The 21839-nt window shown below is 45.7% G+C and overlaps 1 protein-coding gene across 4 annotated transcripts in view; it reads right to left on the reverse strand.

The window, feature by feature from the left end:
- heatr3 (HEAT repeat containing 3) overlaps positions 1-17275 on the reverse strand; it is a 48175-nt gene extending 30900 nt beyond the window's left edge. For 2 of the 4 annotated variants that reach the window (XM_033036366.1, XM_033036364.1), the window contains exons 1-5: positions 16855-17275; positions 12919-13091; positions 10383-10470; positions 8479-8591; positions 4770-4879 (exon numbers count right to left, since the gene is read on the reverse strand). In XM_033036366.1, the coding sequence (XP_032892257.1) occupies positions 4770-4879; positions 8479-8591; positions 10383-10470; positions 12919-13091; positions 16855-16995 (625 nt within the window). In that variant the 5' untranslated portion in view covers positions 16996-17275. Of the gene's footprint in view, positions 1-4769; positions 4880-8478; positions 8592-10382; positions 10471-12918; positions 13092-15249; positions 15256-16854 lie in introns of those variants that run through there. The other 2 variants (XM_033036365.1, XM_033036367.1) reach the window with 2 other exon arrangements.
- Positions 17276-21839: the final 4564 nt, after the last annotated feature.

Below are 21839 nucleotides of genomic sequence, written 5' to 3' on the forward strand. Positions count from 1 at the left end.
CATCAATGAACAATAGGCTTGCGGTGCAAATATTTTAGAAGCATTGATCCAGTAGAACTATAAATAGCTTAGAGAAAATGCAAACTTCCTGTTGAATCCCTACAGTGAAGATGTGGATCACAGACATGTCCGAGACACTACATTTGGAAAACATTGGCTTGGCTTGTCTTGGCGGAAACAACAGATCAATTTCTGAAGACATGGACACCCTTCACCGAATTCTTACAACAATAGTATGGTGCAACACAAATTTAAATTTAAATCCGATGCTGGGTTGGGTGAGGGCGGACGAGGGGCAAGGTATATAATAATAATAATAATAATAATAATAATAATAATAATAATAATAATAATAATAATAATAATAATAATCGCGAGGTCCAGACAAGGGGCAACTACATAAAAATGCATTGCATATTAAAAATATCATAAAGTACATATAAAATCTAAGTACACAAAATTGCTGGGGGAACTCAGCGGGTGCAGCAGCATCTATGGAGCGAAGGAAATAGGCGACGTTTCGGGCCGAAACCCTTCTTCAGACTGATGGGGGGTGGGGAAAGAAAGAAGGAAAAAGGGAGGAGGAGGAGCCCGAGGGCGGGCGGATGGGAGGGTGGGAGGAGACAGCTAGAGGGTGAAGGAAGGGGAGGGGACAGCACAGGCTAGCCAAATTGGGGGAATTCAATGTTGATGCCATAAGGGCGCAAGGACCCCAGACGGAATATGAGGTGCTGTTCCTCCAATTTCCGCTGTTGCTCACTCTGGCAATGGAGGAGACCCAGGACAGAGAGGTCGGATTGGGAATGGGAGGGGGAGTTGAAGTGCTGAGCCACCGGGAGGTCAGGTAGGTTAAGGCGGACTGAGCGGAGGTGTTCGGCGAAACGGTCGCCCAACCTACGCTTGGTCTCACCGATGTAAATTAGCTGACATCTAGAGCAGCGGATGCAGTAGATGAGGTTGGAGGAGATACAGGTGAACCTTTGTCGCACCTGGAACGACTGCTTGGGACCTTGAATGGAGTCGAGGGGGGAGGTGAAGGGACAGGTGTTGCATTTCTTGCGGTTGCAACGGAAAGTGCCCGGGGAGGGGGTGGTGCGGGAGGGAAGGGAAGAATTGACGAGGGAGTTGCGGAGGGAGCGGTCTTTGCGGAAGGCAGACATGGGGGGAGATGGGAAGATGTGGCGAGTGGTGGGGTCACGTTGGAGGTGGCGGAAATGGCGGAGGATTATGTGTTGTATTTGCCGGCTGGTGGGGTGAAAGGTGAGGACCAGAGGGACTCTGCCCTTGTTGCGTGTGCGGGGATGGGGAGAGCAGTGTTACGGGGTATGGATGAGACCCTGGTGTGAGCCTCATCTATGGTGGCGGAGGGGAATCCCCGTTCCCTGAAGAACGAGGACATTTCCGATGCCCTGGTATGAAATGTCTCATCCTGGGAACAGATGCGGCGTAGGCGGAGGAATTGGGAGTAGGGGATGGAGTCTTTACAGGGGGCAGGGTGGGAAGACGTGTAGTCCAGAAATCTAAGTATATCACTTATAAAAGCATCATAAATTATATATTTTTAAAACACAATCCATGAGTTAAAAATCCAGATTAAAAGAATGATCAATGTCCTACAACGAGAACGATACCAGTGTCTCCACAGCTTTCTTTTTTTTTCATTTCTATATCTTTCTGCTACACTGCTTTGGTAGTTAGGGGATTTTCTTTGGCTCTTCTTTAACCTATCTTTTCACTTTTCTTTCTTCTATTCTTTTTCATTTTCATAGTTTAGGTTATAAGGTTAAAAATGAAGCTGTACGATAATTGTATCATTTTAGATGCCGAATGTTTTATCTCTGTACAATTGCTTCTAACAAAAATAAAAAAAAATAAAAATTTAAAATAAAAAAGAATTTCTACAGGTGTACAGCAAAGAGCATAATGACTGGTTGCATCGTGGCCTAACTAACTCCAAGGTCCAGGAATGAAGATTACAGAAAGTGGTGAACACTGCCCAGTCCATCACTGGTACTGACCCCTCCCCACCATTGTGTATAGGAGTCGCTGCCTCAAAAAGGCAGCCAGCATCGTCAGAGACCCACACCATCCTGGCCACGCACTCATTTCACCCCTGCCATCGGGAAGAAGGCACAGGGGCCTGAAAACCGTCACCACCAGGTTCAGGAGCAGCCTCTTCCCTTCAACCACCAGGCTCTTGAACGCTACAAACACCAGCTTGTACACTCTGGAGTTTAGAAGGATGAGAGGGATTCTTATTAAAACATATAAGATTGTTAAGGGTTTGGACACGCTGGAGGCAGGAAACATGTTCCCGATGCTGGGGGAGTCCAGAACCAGGGGCCACAGTTTAAGAATGAGGAAGCCATTTAGAACGGAGACGAGGAAACACTTTTTCTCACAGAGAGTGGTGAGTCTGTGGAATTCTCTGCCTCAGAGGGCGGTGGAGGCCGGTTCTTCGGATGCTTTCAAGAGAGAGCTAGATAGGGCTCTCAAAAATAGCGGAGTCAGGGGATATGGGGAGAAGGCAGGAACGGGGTACTGATTGGGGATGATCAGCCATGATCACATTGAATGGCGGTGCTGGCTCGAAGGGCCGAATGGCCTACTCCTGCACCTATTGTCTATTGTCCAACTAAACTTCATAGCTGGGTTCAAATGAAATCCAGTTATACTTTCGATAGGACAAGCCCCACTGTAATAAACACTCAGGAACCTATCGCTTGTTGTACAGGTCCCGAACATTTTTTCATGATATACCAAGCCAAAATTATTGCACGGCGAACAGCAGGTTTATAAAAATAATTCTAATGCACTTTGATTGCAATTTACAAGCATGAATAAGCGATCTGATTTTTTTTTTGTGAAATTTTATCCTGTGGTAGTTAGGATTTTTCCTTCATCAAATGTTCTCATCTCATTTCCCAGACTCTAATCTTATTTCAGACAGTCTAATCTTATTTTATGTGTTCTAATTTTATTTCTGGGAGGAATTATTGATGTAACGCTCAGGCAGGTTGTTGCCTGATCAGGTTTTCCCCACAATGAAGTCTAAATGATGCAGAATCTGAATGGCAGGGAAGGAATCTGAGCCACTGTAAATAGTGTGGAAATAGACCCTTCGACCCAACTTGCCCCCACCAACCAACATGTCCCATCTACACTATTTCCACCTGCCTGCATTTGGCCCATATCCCTGTAAACCTATCCTATTTACATTCCTGTCTAAATGTTTCTTAAACGTAGTGATAATCCCTGCCTCAACTACCTCCTCAGGCAGCTCATTCCATACACCCACCACCCTTTGTGTAAAAAAGTTACCCCTCTTACATTTTCCCCTCCTAATATATTTTTCCCATCCCACACCTTAAACCTATGTCCTCTGGTTCTTGATTCCCCTACTCTGGGCAAAAGACTCTGTGGTCTACCCGATCTATTCCTCTCATGATTTTGCACACCTCTATAAGATCTCCCCTCATCCTCCTGCGCTCCAAGGGATAAAGTCCTAGCCTGCTCAACCCTATAGCTCAGGCCCTGACTGCGATCCAAATCACTGGATATTCAGTGCGGCACGATGGCGCAGCGATAGAGTTGCTGCCTCACAGCGCCAGAGACCCGGGTTCGATCCTGACTGCGGGTGCTGTCTGTGTGGAGTTTGTACGTTCTCCCCGTGACCTGTGTGGGTTTTCTCCCACACTCCAAAGACGTGCAGGTTTGTAGGTTAATTGGCTTTGGTAAAATTGTAAATTATCCCAAGTGTGTGGGGTAGTGTTAGTGTACGAAGGTGATCGCTGGTCGGCACGGACTCGTTGGGCCACATGTCCTGTTTCCATGCTGTGTATGTCTATAGTCAAAAAGTCCAAAGTCTCGAGGAAAACCTTTCCTCCCTGCCAGTGGGAACAATCGTGACTTCATTACTGACCACGTATTCTGATCAACGTACATATATTTGGTATCAAACGACAAGTATTTATAAAGTGAGTCTTGGACACGTAAACTTGCAAGAAATAAATAAAGATTCAAAATTCTACCCAGCTGATGACAGCAATTAGGCAGCTAAGCGATATAATCCCAAAAGCTGAATTAATGGTAAAAACTAAATCGATTTAACCAATCAATGTACACTATTTTCTTGAAGGTTAAATCTTAGGAACCCTAGTTGAAAAGTTGGGAATTATAAAATAAGTTTCAGGGCGGAGTTGGACTCAAAATCATAAGGAAATTAGGAATAACCAAATTGAGATGGCACCAAGTAGTAATTAAACTGTATCCACTCTGCTGGAGTGGGCATCAAAATATACTAGCAGGGTGGAGCAGCGGTAGAGTTGTCTTATAGCACTCACAGCGCCAGAGACCCGGGTTCGATCCTGACTGCGGGCGCTGTCTGTACGGAGTTTGTATGTTCTCCCCGTGACCTGGCGTGGGTTTCAGTTTCTTCCCACACTCCAAAGACGTACATGTTTGTAGGTTAATTGGCTTGGTATAATTGTAAATTGGGTTCCTGGTGTGTGTAGGATAGTGTCAATGTGCGGGGATCGCTGGTCGGCGCAGATTCGTTGGGCCGAAGGGCCTGTTTTCGCTCTGCATCTCCAAACTAAACCAAAATAGTGCTGACAGTGTTCAAATTTTAAATTTTACAAAGCCCAACCTTTATTAAAGATTGTGAAAGGAAATTCCATCAAACGCAATGTTCATTTGAAAATCTGCATGAAGAAAGTTATTGAACAAAGTTAGCACAAAAATATTTAATGATAATGGAGATGACTCACCTGCAGAAATGGCCAATTCTATATTGTCCATAAATCGCCTCAAGCACAAAATACAGATATCCAATAAACCTTCTTTATTGAAGACACACACGGCCCTGCTGCTGCTTTCACTGAGAAAACAAAAGAAAAATGCCCACACTACATTATCTTTATTTAGTTGACATCTCCATTTCTGCTCACAAATCATTCACCATATTGAACAGTCGAGAATTAGATAGATTGATTGAATCGATCGATGGTCGCCATGGGCTTGGTGGGCTGAAGGGCCTGTCCCAATGCTATATCTTTCAAACATTCAATCCATATCTATCATCGATCATCGATCATCCGCTCGCACTAGTTCTGTTATCCATCTATCACATGCACTCCCAACACGTAACGGTACAATTCACGGTAGCCAATTAACCCACAATTAGATTAGGCCCAGATATTCCAACTGCGATGTGTAGGAACTACTTGATCTCCCGGTTGCTCAACACTTTAACTCCCTCCTCCCATTCCCACACTGGCCTTTCTGCCCTGGGTCTCCTCCACTGTCAGAGTGAGGCCCAGCGCACATTGGAGGAACAGCACCTCATATTTCGCTTGGGCAGCTTACACCCCAGCGGTACGAACATTGACTTCTCTAACTTCAATTAATCCTTGCATTCACTCTCCAGCCCCCCCCCCCCCCCTTTCCTAGTTCTCCGACCAGTCTGAATCTCCCCCTGATTACATTTTATCTCTGCATGTTTTGTTGTCACCTTCTCCGAGCTAACAATGATCTATTCGAAACATCTATATATATATATATTACTAAAAGTCTGTTCTTGACCGGTTTTGGCCATCTGTGCTGCGATGTCTGAGAGAACGCCGCCACTAACGGCCGTCATTTTTGGCCACCTCGCTAAGAGCCCCCCTCCGCCGTATGTGTGCCGAGGATTTTTCCCGTCGATGAAAAATGACAGAGATATTAATGTTTTTACAAAATTCCCCATTCTCTCTGCTGCCCCCGCTGGAGGCAGGGGAAGGGACTATAAAACCAGGAAGTGGTGTGCCTCAATCAGAGCTCTGAAAAACACTGAACAAATGTCTCCACAGCTGTGAGTACCCATAATGTGGTTTGAAAATGAAAATATGGTTAGTTTGAGGAAAAAAGTACTGCCTGCAAATGGTTGTTTGGGTTGAAGTAAAAAGGCACCCTCACCTCCCCCCCCCCCTCTCCTTCTCCCCCCCTCTCCTTCTCCCCCCCTCTCCTTCTCCCTCTCTCCTCTCCCCCCCCTCTCCTCTCCCCCCCCCTCTCTCTCTCTCTCCCCTCTTTTTTTCCCCTCCTCCCCCACCGTCCCTCCCCTAACCCCCCTCCCCTCCACACACCCCTACCCCCTTCCCTCCACCCTCCCTCCCCCTCCTTGCTCCCCACCTCTCCCCCTCACCCCCCTCTCAGCACCCCCTCTCTCTGCCCCTCTCACCCTCTCTCTCCTCCCCCACCTTTCCCCCCTCACCCACCCTCCCTCTTCTCCTCCTCTCCGCCCCCCTATCTCTCTTGCCCCTCTCTCTGTGTCTCTGTCTGTCTCTCTCTCTGTCTCTGTCTCTGCCCCTTCTCTCTCTGCCCTCACTCTCTAACCCCCCCCCCCCCCCCCCTCTCTAGATGTGACTGCAAGTTGGGGCCTATGCGTCAGTAGATAGGGTGGTTATGGGGTAAAAGGAGCAAATTAATAATATTAATATAATATCAAGGGGGGTAATTAGCGTGCGTGCGGGGGAGATAGTTAGTGTGTGTGACGCTGCATGCCACCTCCCCCTCCCCCCCACAACCGCACTTGGTCTAGTAGAAACTAGGTGCAGGAGGAGGCCATTCGGCATATCGAGCTAGCACCGCCATTCGTTGTGATCATGGCTGATCGTCCCCTATCAATAACCCGTGCCTGCCTTCTCCCCATAATCCCTTGACTCCACTAGCCCCTAGAGCTCTATCTAACTCTCTCTTAAATCCATCCAGTGACGTGGCAGGGAATTCCATAAATTCACAACTTTCTGGGTGAAAACGTTTTTTCTCACCTCAGTCTTAAATGACCTCCCCTTTATTCTAGGACTGTGGCCCCTGGTTCTGGACTCGCCCAACATTGGGAACATTTTTCCTGCATCTAGCTTGTCCAGTCCTTTATAATTTTATATGTTTCTATAAGATTCCCCCTCATCCTTCTAAATTCCAGTGAATACAAGCCTAGTCTTTCCAATCTTTCCTCATATGACAGTCCCGCCATCCCAGGGATCAATCTCGTGAACCTACGCTGCACTGCTTCAATCACAAGGATGTCCTTCCTCAAATTAGGAGACCAAAACTGTACACAATACTCCAGATGTGGTCTCACCAGAGCACTATACAACTGCAGAAGAACCTCTTTACTCCTATACTGAAATCCTCTTGTTATGAAGGCCAACATTCCATTAGCTTTCTTCATTGCCTGCTGTACCTATGAGCCAACTTTCAGTGACCGGTGTACAAGGACACCCAGGTCTCGCTGTACCTCCCCTGTTCTATTCTACATACATCCCCTTGAACCTCATCCCCTTTGATGTCTTGTTTTCACACCTTACCCTTCCTTGTGTCTCCCTCTCCCCTGACTCTCAGTCTGAAGAAGGTTCTCGACCCAAAACGTCACCCATTCCTTCTCTCCAGAGATGCTGCCTGTCTCGCTGAGTTACTCCAGCATTTTGTGTCTATTTTCCAACTGCAATACTTTGTTAAATTAAATTAAATTTCTTTATTTATATAGCACATTTTTAGTCAACTTGCATTGACCCCAAAGTGCTTCACATAATTACATCCACACACACAGGCAAAGGTGGGTGAAGTGTCTTGCCCAAGGACACACACAGGCAAAGGTGGGTGAAGTGTCTTGCCCAAGGACACAACGACAGTATGCGCTCCAAGCGGGATTCGAACCAGCTACCTTCCGGTTGCCAGCCGAACACTTAGCCCATTGTGCCATCTGTCGTCCCAACGTCGTTAGCAACTATTAAATTATTTGATTAGAATACACAATGAGACAGGAAGAAAACCTGCAACCAATGTTACCCCTGGCATCATCAGAAACATTGGGGCGGCATGGTGGGTTGCTGCCTTAAAGCGTCAGAGACCAGGGTTCGATCCTGACTACGGGTGCTGTCTGCATGGTGTTTGTATGTTCTACCTGTGATCACGTGGGTTTTCTCCTGGTGTTCTGGTTCCCCCACAAACTCCAAAGACATAGATTTGTAAGTTAATTTGCTTTGATAAAATTGGTGCAGCAGTAGAGTTGCTGCCTTACAGCGAATGCAGCGTCGGAGACCCGGGTTTGATCCCGACTACGGGCGCTGTCTGTATGGAGTTTGCACGTTCTCCCCATGACCTGCGTGGGTTTTCTCCGAGATCGTCGGTTTCCTCACACACTCAAAAGACGTGCAGGTTTGTAGGTCAATTGGCTTGGTAAATGTAAAAAATGTCCCATGTGTGTGGGATAGTGTTAATGTGCGGGGATCGCTGGTCGGCGTGGACCCGGTGGGCCGAAGGGCCTGTTTCCGTGCTGTATCTCTAAATCTGAAATCATTCTCTTTTCTTCTCACAGATAATCAATGATTCTTTGTTATAACTGGACTTTGACTATTCAAGAAGATTTGCAATAAAAATGCTCAAATCAAACAGATAGTTACTCAGAAAATTTCACCCCGAGGTGAGGGGTGAACTTACCACAAGTTCCAGAGAAGGTGGATCGCCTCATTGGACACACCCTCCAGGTAGTTTTTATCAGAAACTTGCTTTTTACGAGGACTGACGGCAGTGGAATCTAATCCCGTACAACACTGTCGACAAAAATCAAAGCTAGTGACAGTATCTCTTCATACAAAGGGAACAACTTTACAGTGTGGTAATAAGTTCAGCCTACAGACTTTGAATCAAAGAATCACCACCACCAACATTTACCCACAAGGTATTTCTCCATTGCCCCATTGCAGGAAGGACGTGGAGGCTTTGAATAGGATGCAGAGGTGGCCTACCAGACTCAGGTGTCCACACTCCCTCACTCAGACCCTCCCCCCCCCCCCCCCCAATTCATTGTGCTAGTTTCAAAGTCACCTTGCCGAATCTCATGGGCCTGTTTCCTTTATCACTGTGGTGGATGTTTATGTTAAAATGTATTTTGTGTGTTTTGTTGCTTTTTATTTGTATGACTGACTTGGCAAATGAAATTCCTCGTATGTTGCAAAACATACTTGGCTAATAAAGTGTACGACAGTGATCGCAACTTCTACTGAAGTGTGGATGGCCGTTGGCTCACTAGGAGCTCATCCGCCCTTTGACAGGTCTTGTTTTTGGTCCCGCTGGGGGTCCACAGCCCCCTCCTCACCTGGTAAACCAGGTGGGGGAGACGGTTTAGTCGCCGACTATCTGACCTTGGAGCAGGTAGCACGGGACTACATGGTACCCATGGCGGGGGGGGGGAACTCCACCCGACCTGATCCTACACACATACAGAAGCCAATTAAACTTACTAGTTTAATAGGAAGTCAAAAATGCTGGAGAAACTCAGCGGGTGAGGCAGCATCTATGGAGCGAAGGAATAGGCAACGTTTTGGGTCGAGACCCTTCTTCTGACTGATGGGAGGGTGGGGGGCAGGAAAAAGAAAGGAAAAGGCAGAGACAGTAGGTTTGTGGGAGAGCTGGGAAGGGGAGGGGAAGGAGGGAGAAAGCAAGGACTACCTGAAATTGGAGAAGTCAATGTTCATACCGCTGGGGTGTAAACTACCCAAGCAAAATATGAGGTGCTACTCCTCCAATTTGGGACTCACTCCGGCCATGGAGGAGGTCCAGGACAGAAAGGACGTATTCGGAATGGGAGGGGGAGTTGAAGTGCTGAGCCACCGGGAGATCAGGTTGGTTATTGCGGACTGAGCAGCGGTGTTGGGCGAAGCGATCGCCAAGCCTGCGCTTGGTCTCACCGATGGAGGGCAGTTGACACCTGGAACAGCGGATGCAATAGATGAGGTTGGAGGAGGTGCAGGTGAACCTCTGCCTCGCCTGGAATTTAATTACTAATGTCATTGTTCTGTCTGGGACATCTAACAATAAAACACTCCTGGTGTATGGTGGTGCTTATGCAGAGTGTGATTCTACTGAACTGTGTCCAACACAGTCACGGCAACACTGAGACCATCCCATGGAGATGAACTTTATAAATAAAGCCAAACACCAGCATGTGGAGAAACAGAGAACTGCAGAGGCCGGCTTATACCAAAGATGGTGGAGTAACTCAGTGGGTCAGGCAGCATCTCTGGAGAAAAAAGATGGGCGATGTTTCGGTTCGGGACCCTCCTTCAGACTAGAATTAGGGGGGCGGGAGTGATGGTGGTGAGCTGGAGACGAGAAAAGATTATTGGTCCTGGTCATTTCTCACCTCCAGCTCCTCGCCTCCAGTCCCCACCCTCCCCCCTCCCATCTCCCCCCCCCCCACACACTTTCAGTCTGAGGAGGTCCGATCCAAGATATCACCCATCCTTTTCCTCCAGAGATGCTGCCCGACCCGCTGAGTTACTCCACTGAGCTTTGTGTCAAATCACCAGCGCATGGATTTGTTTTGTGCATCAAGAGCTTACCTCCCGTAACAGTGCCGCAAGAGGGGTCAAAACATCTTGCTTCACCATCTCGTCGCAAACATCGTACCCTCCACAGGCGCTAAGATTTCTGTCATGAACAAATATTTATTGTTATTCACTTTGCTGCTTGCAACCGTCTATTTTCACTTCTCCAAAAAAATTATATTATTTCTCCTCTTCCCTTCTGACAATGTTGCCATCTGTTCGTCATAGACTCGAGCGTGGAAAGAGATCCTTCGGCCCAACTTGCCCGCACCGACCTACATGTCCCATCCACACTAGTCCCACTTGCTTGCGTTTGGCCCATATCCCTCTACACCTGTCCTATCCATGTCCTGTCTAAATGTTTCTTACACATTAGACAATAGACGACAGGTGCAGGAGTAGGCCATTCGGCCCTTCGAGCCAGCACCGCCATTCAATGTGATCATGGGCTGATCATCCACAATCATTACAATAATAACTACCTCAACTACATTCTCTGGCAACTTGTTCCATACAACCAACCTCCATTTGTGTGAAAATGTCACCCTTCAGGTTCCTATTAAATCTTCCCCCTCCCCACATATGTCCTCTGGTTCTCGATTCCCTAACTCTGTGCGTCTACCCGATCTTTTCTCGATCTACGAATACAATGGTGAAGTTACAAAATCATTCCGTGAGAATTTGAAATGTATATACAATTATGTTTTCAAGAGAGTTGGATTTAGCTCTTAAGGCTAAAGGAATCAAGGGACATGGGGAAAAAGCAGGAACTGATTTTAGATGATCAGCCATGATCATATTGAATGGTGGTGCTGGCTCGAAGGGCTGAATGGCCCACTACAGCACCAATTTTCTATGTTTCTATACTGGGAAGACATACTAAAAAGGTCAATGATTTTGAAAAAGGAAAGAACGACTTGTAAATATTTCATTTTGAATTTAAATGAAATATTTAGAAAAACAAGGAACTGCAGATGCTGAAATCTTGAGCAAAACACAAAGTGCTGGAGTAATTCAGTGGGTCAGGCAACATCTCTGGTGAAAATGGTTGGGTGACGTTTCAGGTTGGGACCCTTCTCCAGACACAAGATAGGTCCCGACCCGAAACATCACCGTTCCTTTTTCTCCAGAGTTGCTGCCTGACCCGCCAAGTTACTCCAGCACTTTGTGCCTGTATTTGGTATATGCCGAGATCTGCAGTTCCCTTCTGCACTCAATGAATGTTTTTTTCGCCTTCTATCAAAGTGAGGAATGTGGAGGAGTCACTGTGGTGGATGTTTATGCTAAAATGTATTTTGTGTGTCATGTTGCTTTTTATTGGTATGACTGTACAGCAAATCAAATTCCTCGTAAGTTGCAAAACATAGAAACATAGAAAATAGGTGCAGGAGGAGGCCATTCAGCCCTTCGAGCCAGCACCGCCATTCGTTGTGATCATGGCTGATCGTCCCCTATCAATAACCCGTGCCTGCCTTCTCCCCATATCCCTTGACTCCACTAGCCCCCAGAGCTCTATCTAACTCTCTTTTAAATCCATCCAGTGACTTGGCCTCCACTGCCCTCTGTGGCAGGGGATCCCACAAATTCACAACTCTCTGGGTGAAAATGTTTTTTCTCACCTCAGTCTTGAATGACCTCCCCTTTATTCTAAGACTGTGGCCCCTGGTTCTGGACTCGCCCAACATTGGGAACATTTTTCCTGCATCTAGCTTGTCCAGTCCTTTTATAATTTTATATGTTTCTAAATACTTGGCTAATAAAGTATGATTCTGATTTTGATTATGTTCATACCGATATAGTGTAAGCTACCCAAGTGGAATATGAGGTTTGTGAATGAAATGATCAATGATACTAATTACTGATACAATAACTCTTGCTTGCCACAGCTTGGACGGTTCCACACTGACATAGATACATAGAAAATAGGTGCAGGAGTAGGCCATTCGGCCCTTCGAGCCTGCACCGCCATTCAATATGATCATGGCTGATCATCCAACTCAGTATCCCGTACCTGCCTTCTCTCCATACCCCCTGATCCCTTTAGCCACAAGGGCCACATCTAACTCCCTCTTAAATATAGCCAATGAACTGGCCTCACTACCCTCTGTGGCAGAGAGTTCCAGAGGTTCACCACTCTCTGTGTGAAAAAGTTTCTTCTCATCTCGGTCCTAAAGGGTTTCCCCCTTATCCTTAAGCTGTGACCCCCTTGTCCTGGACTTCCCCAACATCGGGAACAATCTTCCTGCATCTAGCCTGTCCAACCCCATAAGAATTTTGTACGTTTCTATAAGATCCCCTCTCAATCTCCTAAATTCTAGCGAGTATAAGCCAAGTCTATCCAGTCTTTCTTCATATGAAAGTCCTGACATCCCAGGAATCAGTCTGGTGAACCTTCTCTGCACTCCCTCTATGGCTATAATGTCCTTCCTCAGATTTGGAGACCAAAACTGTACGCAATACTCCAGGTGTGGTCTCACCAAGACTCTGTACAACTGCAGTAGAACCTCCCTGCTCCTATACTCAAATCCTTTTGCTATGAAAGCTAACATACCTCAGGGCTCCAGCTGCCGTCTCCCTGACAGCGACACTAGGATCGAGAAGCATGGGTCCCAAGCAGCGAATGGCATCCTTCTGCAGAAATGAAGGGATCACCTTTTTTTCCTGGACAAGTTTCGAAATACTTGCACATGCAAATTCACGAACATCAGGAGACGCGCTCTGTAACTATAAGAAGGGAATTTCAGCGCACGGCGACGGGAAATCACCAACTACACACACTCACAGCTGCTTGCACAGTAGATCCTCATTTAATACAATTCACAGAGATAGAGTGATACAGCGTAGAAACAGGCCCTTCGGCCCAACTTACCCATATCGGCCAACGTGTCCCATCTACACTAGTCCCAGCTGCCTGCGTTTGGCCCACATCTATCTAAACCTGTCCTATCCATGTACCTGTCTACATATTTAATAAACTTTGTGATACCACCTGCCTCAACTATGGCCTCCAGCAGCTCGTTCCGTACAGCCACCCCCCTTTGTGTGAAAACGTTACCCCTCAGATTCCCATTAAATCTGTGCGCAATAGTGACACTTTTTTCATCTTTTCCAAACTCTCTAAATGCCCTTGGGAAGATGCAAGAGGGCCTTTTATTTCCGTCGCACATACGCTAGTGCGTATTTCTATGTGTTGGTGTACACTGTGGCCAACAAGGCCAGACTTTTGGGGCTGCACGGTGGCGCAGCGGTAGAGTTGCTGCCTTACAGCGCCAGAGACCCAAGTTCGATCCTGACTACGGGTGCTTGTCTGTACAGAGTTTGTGCGTTCTCCCCGTGAACTGCGTGGTTTTCCCCTGGTTTCCTCCCACACTCCAAAGACGTACAGGTTTGTTGGTTAATTGGCTGTGGTAAAATTGTCAATGGTCCCTAGTGTGTGTAGGATGGTGCTAGTGTGCGGGGATCACTGGTCGGCACGGGCTCAGTGGGCTGAAGGGCCTGTTTCTGTGCTGCATTGTTAAACTAAACTTTGAGATCATTGTATTTAGCATGTAAATGATGATAATTTTGGTGGTGAAGTAAAATATCCTCAGCCAGGAAATTTGTGTAAAAGAGTAACAGATGCGAATTCCACTGATTGGACTCTGTTTTCCTGGCAACATTGTTGTCATTTTCAGATCCAAGCCTTGATCAAGGCACGAATCAGACAGTCACATTTTGTTTGTATGCTATCCACTTAAATCAGGTTCACGACATTCAAGCCAAGTTGATGTCAAAAGTTCAACAGGTAGTGAGTGCAAAGAAAAATTACCAGTGCAGAAAATAGTGTTGCAGAATTGCAGAGTTACAATTTCAGAGTAAAAAGTTCAATGTTCACAATGAGGTGGGTTGGAAGATCACTTATGTGAAGACAGTATTCCAACCCGAACTCTGTAATAGGAAGGAACTGCAGGTGCTGGTTTAAACCGAAGATGGACACAAAATGCTGGAGGAACCCAGCAGGACAGGCAGCATCTCCGGAGAGAAGGAATGGGTGACATTTCGTGTCAAGACCCTCTTTGACGTTTTGGGTCGAGACCCTTCTTCAGACTGAAGAAGGGTCTCGACCCGAAACGTCACCCATTCCTTCTATCGAGACATACTGCCTGTCCCGCTGAGTAACTCCAGCATTTTGTGCCCAGCTCTGTATTTCCTTTATCACTCTGGCCCTTCATAAGTTACAACAGTTTTTTCATTCCCAACGTGAGATCTAAATTTCAGACAAGGTGAGCGGGACAAGATTTAATAGGAACCCGAGGGGCAACCTTTTCAGGTTGTGGGTATATGGAACGAGCAGCCAGAGGTGGTGTTTGAGGCAGGTACTACAACAATATTTAGAAGACATTTGGGTAGATACATGGATAGGAAAGGTTTAGGGGGTTTGATGGTGCAACTTAGTCAGAATGGACGAGCAGAAGGGCCTGCTTCTGTGCCGAATGACATGGTCTTAATCACACACACCCTGATCTCTCTTTTGCATTTTCGAAGCATGCCATCTGGCATTTCATTCCAACCTTTCTTCTTTTATTCATTCTCCAAATTTGCAGAAAACGTTTTTTTTCAATAAAATCTTTTTGGTTACTATCTGTTGAGGCTTGTTTAACACAGGAGGGTGGGAGGAATGAGCAAACAGATTGAACTTTTAAATGAATGAGGGGAAAGGGCAAAATGGATGTGAGCTAGCTGGGGCACAGGGTGGGAGGAGGGGGAGAAGAGGGGGGAATTAGTCAGTCACCTAAAACTGGGTATCCATGTACTCCAGAGAAAAAGAAACTATTGTTAATATAATTCCCAAACTTATTTTCTCAAGTTAAAAAAATGCTGTTAATATAATTCCTAAGCTTACTTTATCAAGTAAGCAGATTCAAGTTTAAAACATGTTGTTAATATAATATAAAGCAATAATTCTCAAGTAATTCATTTATCAAATAAACTGACTCTTCAACTCCGACCTCTCTGTCCTGGGCCTCCTCCACGGCCAGAGTGAGCAACACCGTAAATTGGAGGAACAGCACCTCATATTCCGCTTGGGGAGTCTGCATCCTGGTGGCATGAACATTGAATTCTCACAATTCTGTTAACCCTTGCTGTCTCCTCCCCTTCCTACCTCTCCCTCAGCCCTCGGGCTCCTCCTCCTCCTCCTTTTTCCTTTCTTCTCCCCGCCGCCCCCCACCCCCTATCAGTCTGAAGAAGGGTTTCGGCCTGAAACGTTGCCTATCTCCTTCGCTCCATAGATGCTGCTGCACTCGCTGAGTTTCTCCAGCATTTCTGTGTACCAAGTAAAATAACTGCTGTTAACATAATTCCTAAGTAATTAGACAATAGACACAGGAGGAGGCCATTCGGCCCTTCGAGCCAGCACCGCCATTCAATGTGATCATGGCTGATCAACACCAATCAGTACCCCGTTCCTGCCTTCTCCCCATATCCCCTGACTCCGCCATCTTTAAGAGTCCGACCTAGCTCTCTCTTGAAAGTATCCACAGAACCTGCCTCCACCGCCCTCTGAGGCAGAGAATTCCACAGACTCACAACTCTCTGTGTGAAAAAGTGTTTCCTCATGTCCGTTCAAAATGGTTTACCACTTATTTTTAAACTGTGGCCCCTGGTTCTGGACTCCCCCAACATCGGGAACATGTTTCCTGCCTCTAGCGTGTCCAAACCCTTAATAATCTTATAAGTTTCAATAAGATAACCTCTCATCCTTCTAAATTCTAGAGTGTACAAGCCCAGCTGCTCCATTCATTCAGTATGACAATCCCGCCATCCTGAGAATTAACCTTGTGAACCTACTCTGCACTCCCTCAATAGAAGAATGTCCTTCCTCACATTTGGAGACCAAAACTGCACACAATACTCCAGGAATGGTCTCACTAGGGCCCTGTACAACTGCAGAACTGCTCTTATACTCAACTCCTCTTGTTATGAAGACCAACATGCCATTCGCTTTCTTCACTGCCTGCTGTACCTGCATGCTTTCATTGACTGATGAACAAGGACCCCCAGATCCCGTTGTACTCCCCCCTTTCCCAACTTGACACCATTTATATAATAACCTGCCTTCCTGTTTTTGCCACCAAAGTGGATAACCTCACATCCATCCACATTAATTCCTTCATCAAGGAAATGTATTCGAGTTTACAAAATGCTGTTAATATAATTCAAAAAATTACTTTATTAAGTAAACTGACAAGTAAAAGAACTGCTGTTATTTCCTTTATCAAGGAAACATATTCAAGTTAAGACATGCTGTTAATATAATTCCCTCACATTTATTCATATGAATTCCTTTATCAAAGAAAAGTATTCAAGTTTACAAAATGCTGTTAATATAATTCATAAACTTACTTTATTAAGTAAACTGACTCAAGTAAAAGAACTGCTGTTATTTCCTTAATAAGGAAGCTTATTCAAGTTAAGACATGCTGTTAATATAATTCCAAAACCTTACGTTCCCAAGTAAATCCCCAGCTGGCGAGAAGATATCTCCAGCTCCATCCTCCGTCTCTTCGTCCCCCTCTGGGGTGTTATTCGCTGGCCCGAGGGGGGAGAACTGCGGGCGGGCAAACTTGTGGGTTTTCCTTTTGCCCATGGTCTGGGTGTATGTGGCTGCGTGGAGCTGGGGGAGAGAGGAGTTGCCGCTGCTCCACACACGCGTGTAGCCGGCTCCTGCTACAAGCTGCAGCCCAGGGACGTCACCACCGGGGCGGACACCAAGAGTTTTGCACAGGGGTCATGCACACTATTCCTGTCCACGCCAGTGAGTAGCTTTGCAAACACTGACTCCTTTACCGGAGACAGGGTGCATTAAAAAATGTTTTTTAAATCCTCATACCAAATCCAACGTCTCTTGCACGAACGCCACAGTTAGCATTGGCAGAAAAACAAATTCCTTTTTTACTCAAAGCAAAATTAATAATGCCATCCGGATGTGATGTTGGAGGTCGGTAACTCCCTCTAAACATCACGTCAACATGAAGCACACACTCTGCTGGAGTCAGGCATCATCGCTGGAGAAAGGTAGACAAAAAATGCTGGAGAAACTCAGCGGGTGAGGCAGCATCAATGGAGCGAAGGAAATAGGCAACGTTTTGGGTCGAAACCCTTGTTCGGACTGGGGAAATGTGTATGGATGAATTGCTGGAGAAATGTGTATGGATGAATTGCTGGAGAAATGTGTATGGATGAATTGCTGGAGAAATGTGTATGGATGAATTGCTGGAGAAATGTGTATGGATGAATTGCTGGAGAAATGTGTATGGATGAATTGCTGGAGAAATGTGTATGGATGAATTGCTGGAGAAATGTGTATGGATGAATTGCTGGAGAAATGTGTATGGATGAATTGCAGATGCCGGTTGAAACCAAAGATACACAAAAAAATGCTGGTGTAACTTACTCAGCGGGTCAAACAGCATCTCTGGAGAGAAGGAATGGGTATTCCTTCTCCAGAGATGCCCCCTGTCCCGCTGAGTTACTCCAGCATTTTTGGGCCACCTTACCCTTCCGTATCTCTCCTCCATGACCCTGACTCTCAGTCTGAAGAAGGGTCTCGACCCCAAACGTCACCCATTCCTTCTCTCCAGAGATGCTGCCTGTCCGCAGAGTTACTCCAGCATTTTGTGTCTGAACCAGCATCTGCAGTTCCTTCCTCTGCATACCTCTGGAGAAGATGGGTACCGATAGAGAACATGGATATCTAATTTTAGGTGATTAACTTACCAACGCCTCTCTCCCTCCATCCCGTGCCACACCTAAACGCAAGCACATGTTGCCCCTTTCCCTTCCTTCCTCTGGCTTCACAATTTGTGCACATCTTCTTCAGTCTGAAGAAGGGCCTCGAGCCGAAATACCGCCTATTCATTCGCTCCATAGATGCTGCCTCACCCGCTAAGTTTCTCCAGCTTTTTTGTCCTTATCTCACACTTGGTATCTTTTCATCTCTGGCCTTTGTCCAACCATCTGGCTATCAAACCCCCCTCACCTGTACCTATCAGCACTTCAATGATTCAATACTTTATTGTCTCATGTGCCTAGGTACAGTGAAATGTACTGATGTATTCGAGAGAGAGTTAGATTTAGCTCTTCGGGCTAACGGAACCAAAGGATATGGGGAGAAAGCAGGAACGGGGCACTGATTTTGGATGATTAGCCATAATCATATTGAATGGCGGTGCTAGCTGAGAGGGCCGAATGGCCTACTCCTGCACCTATTTTCTATGAAATGCGTTATTTTGAACATGCCCGGTAAAATCGTCCAGCAGACCTCACCAAGGCAGTACAAGAGTAGCCACGTTTCACGTGCCAGGTGTTCTTCCCCCCCCCCCACCCTCCATCACAATCAGTCTGAAGGGGGACCTGACCCAAAAGATCACCTATCCATGTTCTCCAGAGACGCTGCTTGACCCACTATGAGATTCCAGCACTTGGTGTCTTTTTCTGTCCATACTGTATGTCTACATTCAACACAGAGCCCTATCTGCACTTGGATAGATGAATATCAAATTATATGAACATTGAATTCTCCAATTTTAGGTCATCAACAACAATCCTTCATCTTCCCCCACTCACACCCCATCCTCTGACTTCACGTTTCATGCCTCTTTTCTCCATATCTCACACCCGTTTCCTTCCCATCTCTGGTCTTTGTCCACCCCTCTGTCAATCTAAACTCTCCTCATCTGCATCCACCTATCACTTGACCTGACCTGCTGAGTTACTCCAGCACTTTGTGTATTGTTTTGTTCCAGCACCTGCAGTTCCCCCTGTCTATGTAATGTTTAAAGATAGTGGTGCGACACCACTAACTACAGACACTGAGAATGTATGAAGAATTCTTGCACAGTTTTAATTTTGTAAATACTTTTAATTCTGATTAAAGTTTGTTTTGGAGGAAAAACATTTGTGCATAAACAGAATAGTACAACACAGGAACAGGCCCTTCGGCCCACAAACATGACAGCATGATAAACTGTCACCTGTTGGCCCCTCCACAGATGCTGCCTGACCCCCTGAGTTTCTCCAGCACTTTGTGTTTGATGCAAGATTCCAGCATCTACAGTTCCTTTTATCTCCATAATAAAGTTATCTCCTCTGCGTGCACATGTTCCATAACTCTCCATATCTATGCATCCATCAAAAAAACACCATGTAAGCAATTATGCCCAAGTAACGTTTACAAATTCCTTATTAACTTCTGCAAGAGCTCGAGAGGCAGGGGACATAGATTTAAGGTGAGGGGGGAAAGTTTTTGTGCAAACATGAGGGGTACCTTTTTTACACAAAGGGTAATGGGTGCATGGAACAAACTGCCGGAGGAGGTAGTTGAGGCAGAGACTATAGAAACGTTTAAGAAACATTTAGGCAGGTTCATGGATAGGACAGGTTATAAGGATATGGGCTGGTTTAGAGGGGGGGGATATAGGCCAAAAGCGAGGAGGTGGGACTAGTGTTGTGTAGATGGTGCATGTTGGTTGGTGTGGGCAAGTTGGGTCAAAGGGCCTGTTTCCACACAATATGACTAAGTAGTTGGTAAGATCGCTGTTGGAATAACTGCATAGTTTTGGACTCCCAGCTGTAGGAACAATATTATTGAGGCAGAAAAGATTCACAGGGATGTTACTGGCACTGGTAATCTTGCTTTACAAGACGAGGTTGGGACCATCTTCACCAGTGTTTAGGATTGTATGAAAGGTACATAAAACCATGAGAGGCATAGATAACATGAATGGTCTGCCTTATTCACCCATAGTTGGGGCATCTGAAACTTGTGGGCATTGACTTGAGGCATGGGGGGAGGGGGAGAAGGATTAAAAAAGAATGGGTAGGTTTACCTATGATGAGCGTTTGTCGGCACTGAGCCTGTACTCGCTGGAGTTTAGAAGAATGGGGGGGGGGGGGGGGGGACCTCATTGAAACATACACAATAGTGAAAAGTTTGGATAGAGTGGATGTGGAGAGGATGTTCCCACTAATGGGAGAGTTTAGGACTAGAGGTCATATCCTCAGAATTAAAGGACTTTCTATTAGGAAGGAGATGAGGATAAATTTATTTTGTCAGAGGGTGGTGAATCTGTGAAATTCTTTGCCACAGAAGGCTGTGGAGGCCAAGTCAGTGGATATTTTTAAGGCAGAGATAGATTCTTGATTAGTACGTGTGTCAGAAATTATGGGGAGAAGGCAGGAGAATGGGGTTAGGTGGCAGAGCTAGATCAGCCATGATTGAATGTGGGAATAGACTTGATGGGCCGAATGGCCTAATTTTACTCCGATTCCTTATGACCTTATGAATATGAGGGGCAATTCCATGACTCTACTCTTTCTACCCACAGAATTATCTAATAGTCAGATAGAGAGTAGTCAAAAAAGATATAGGGTCGTAATGGGTCAATGGGATTGTTCTGCAAACTAGCGTAGACTTGATGGGCTGAATTGCAAGTTCTGCTACAAATTGATTGTAGTATAGAAATATCATGTTATAAAAACAATTGTGTCAATATGGGGAAAAGGTGTCAGAATCTCAAAGGAATGATTCTTCCTGCATGATTTACAAAGAGAACGGTCTTTCTAATAACAATGCTTAATTTTGTCACTGAAAGCGCAAAATACTAAAGGCTGCTTGTTACATTGTTCAATAGAGTATCATTGCACAAGAGTCAATAGAAGCGATTGCTTATCAATTTGAATTGTCACCAGTGAAGAAACTAACAGGCTTTTCTTAAACGATGGTGATGTCTTATTACTGCAGGGAGGTTACATGGAACGTTTTCTCTCCATGATATTGTTTAAATCCAAGAATTTCTTTCTGTTATCAATTTCCAATCTCTAATGGTTCTCTTGTCCCTAACCAAAATTTAGCATGCATGATGCATAGTGTTCCCTGATTCAAGAATTGCATTATGTCCAATTCGTAAGGGAATGGAAGATTAGAACTAATTGGCAGAATATGGCGATAAACACCTACATTGAATTTATAAATCAATGTAGGGTGATTCAAGGACAGGCAAAAAATGCTGGAGAAACTCAGCGGGTGAGGCAGCATCTATGGAGAGAAGGAACAGGCGACGTTTCGGGTTGAGACCCTTCTTCACGGACAGTTCCTCCCCAGCAGTTATCAGGCAACTGAACCAACAACTGGAGAGCGGTCCTGAGCTACTGTCGACCTCATTGGAGACCCTCGATCTTTAATCGGACTTTATCTTGCACTAAACATTATTCCCTTTATCATGTACCTCTGCACTGTGGATGACTCGATGGTAATCATGTATAGTCTTTCCGCTGAGTGGCGAGCACACAAAAGCTTTTCACTGTACCTCGATACACATGGCATTAAAATAAACATGAATAAATATGGAAAAGTGCAGAAGCAGAGCGAGGGAGTTTGGGCTGAACAGGAGATCAGGGCTGGGCAACTGGGAAGAAATGCATTAATAAAAT

Source organism: Amblyraja radiata, chromosome 17 (assembly GCF_010909765.2).
Source record: "Amblyraja radiata isolate CabotCenter1 chromosome 17, sAmbRad1.1.pri, whole genome shotgun sequence".
In the NCBI taxonomy this organism is placed as follows: Eukaryota; Metazoa; Chordata; class Chondrichthyes; order Rajiformes; family Rajidae; genus Amblyraja; species Amblyraja radiata.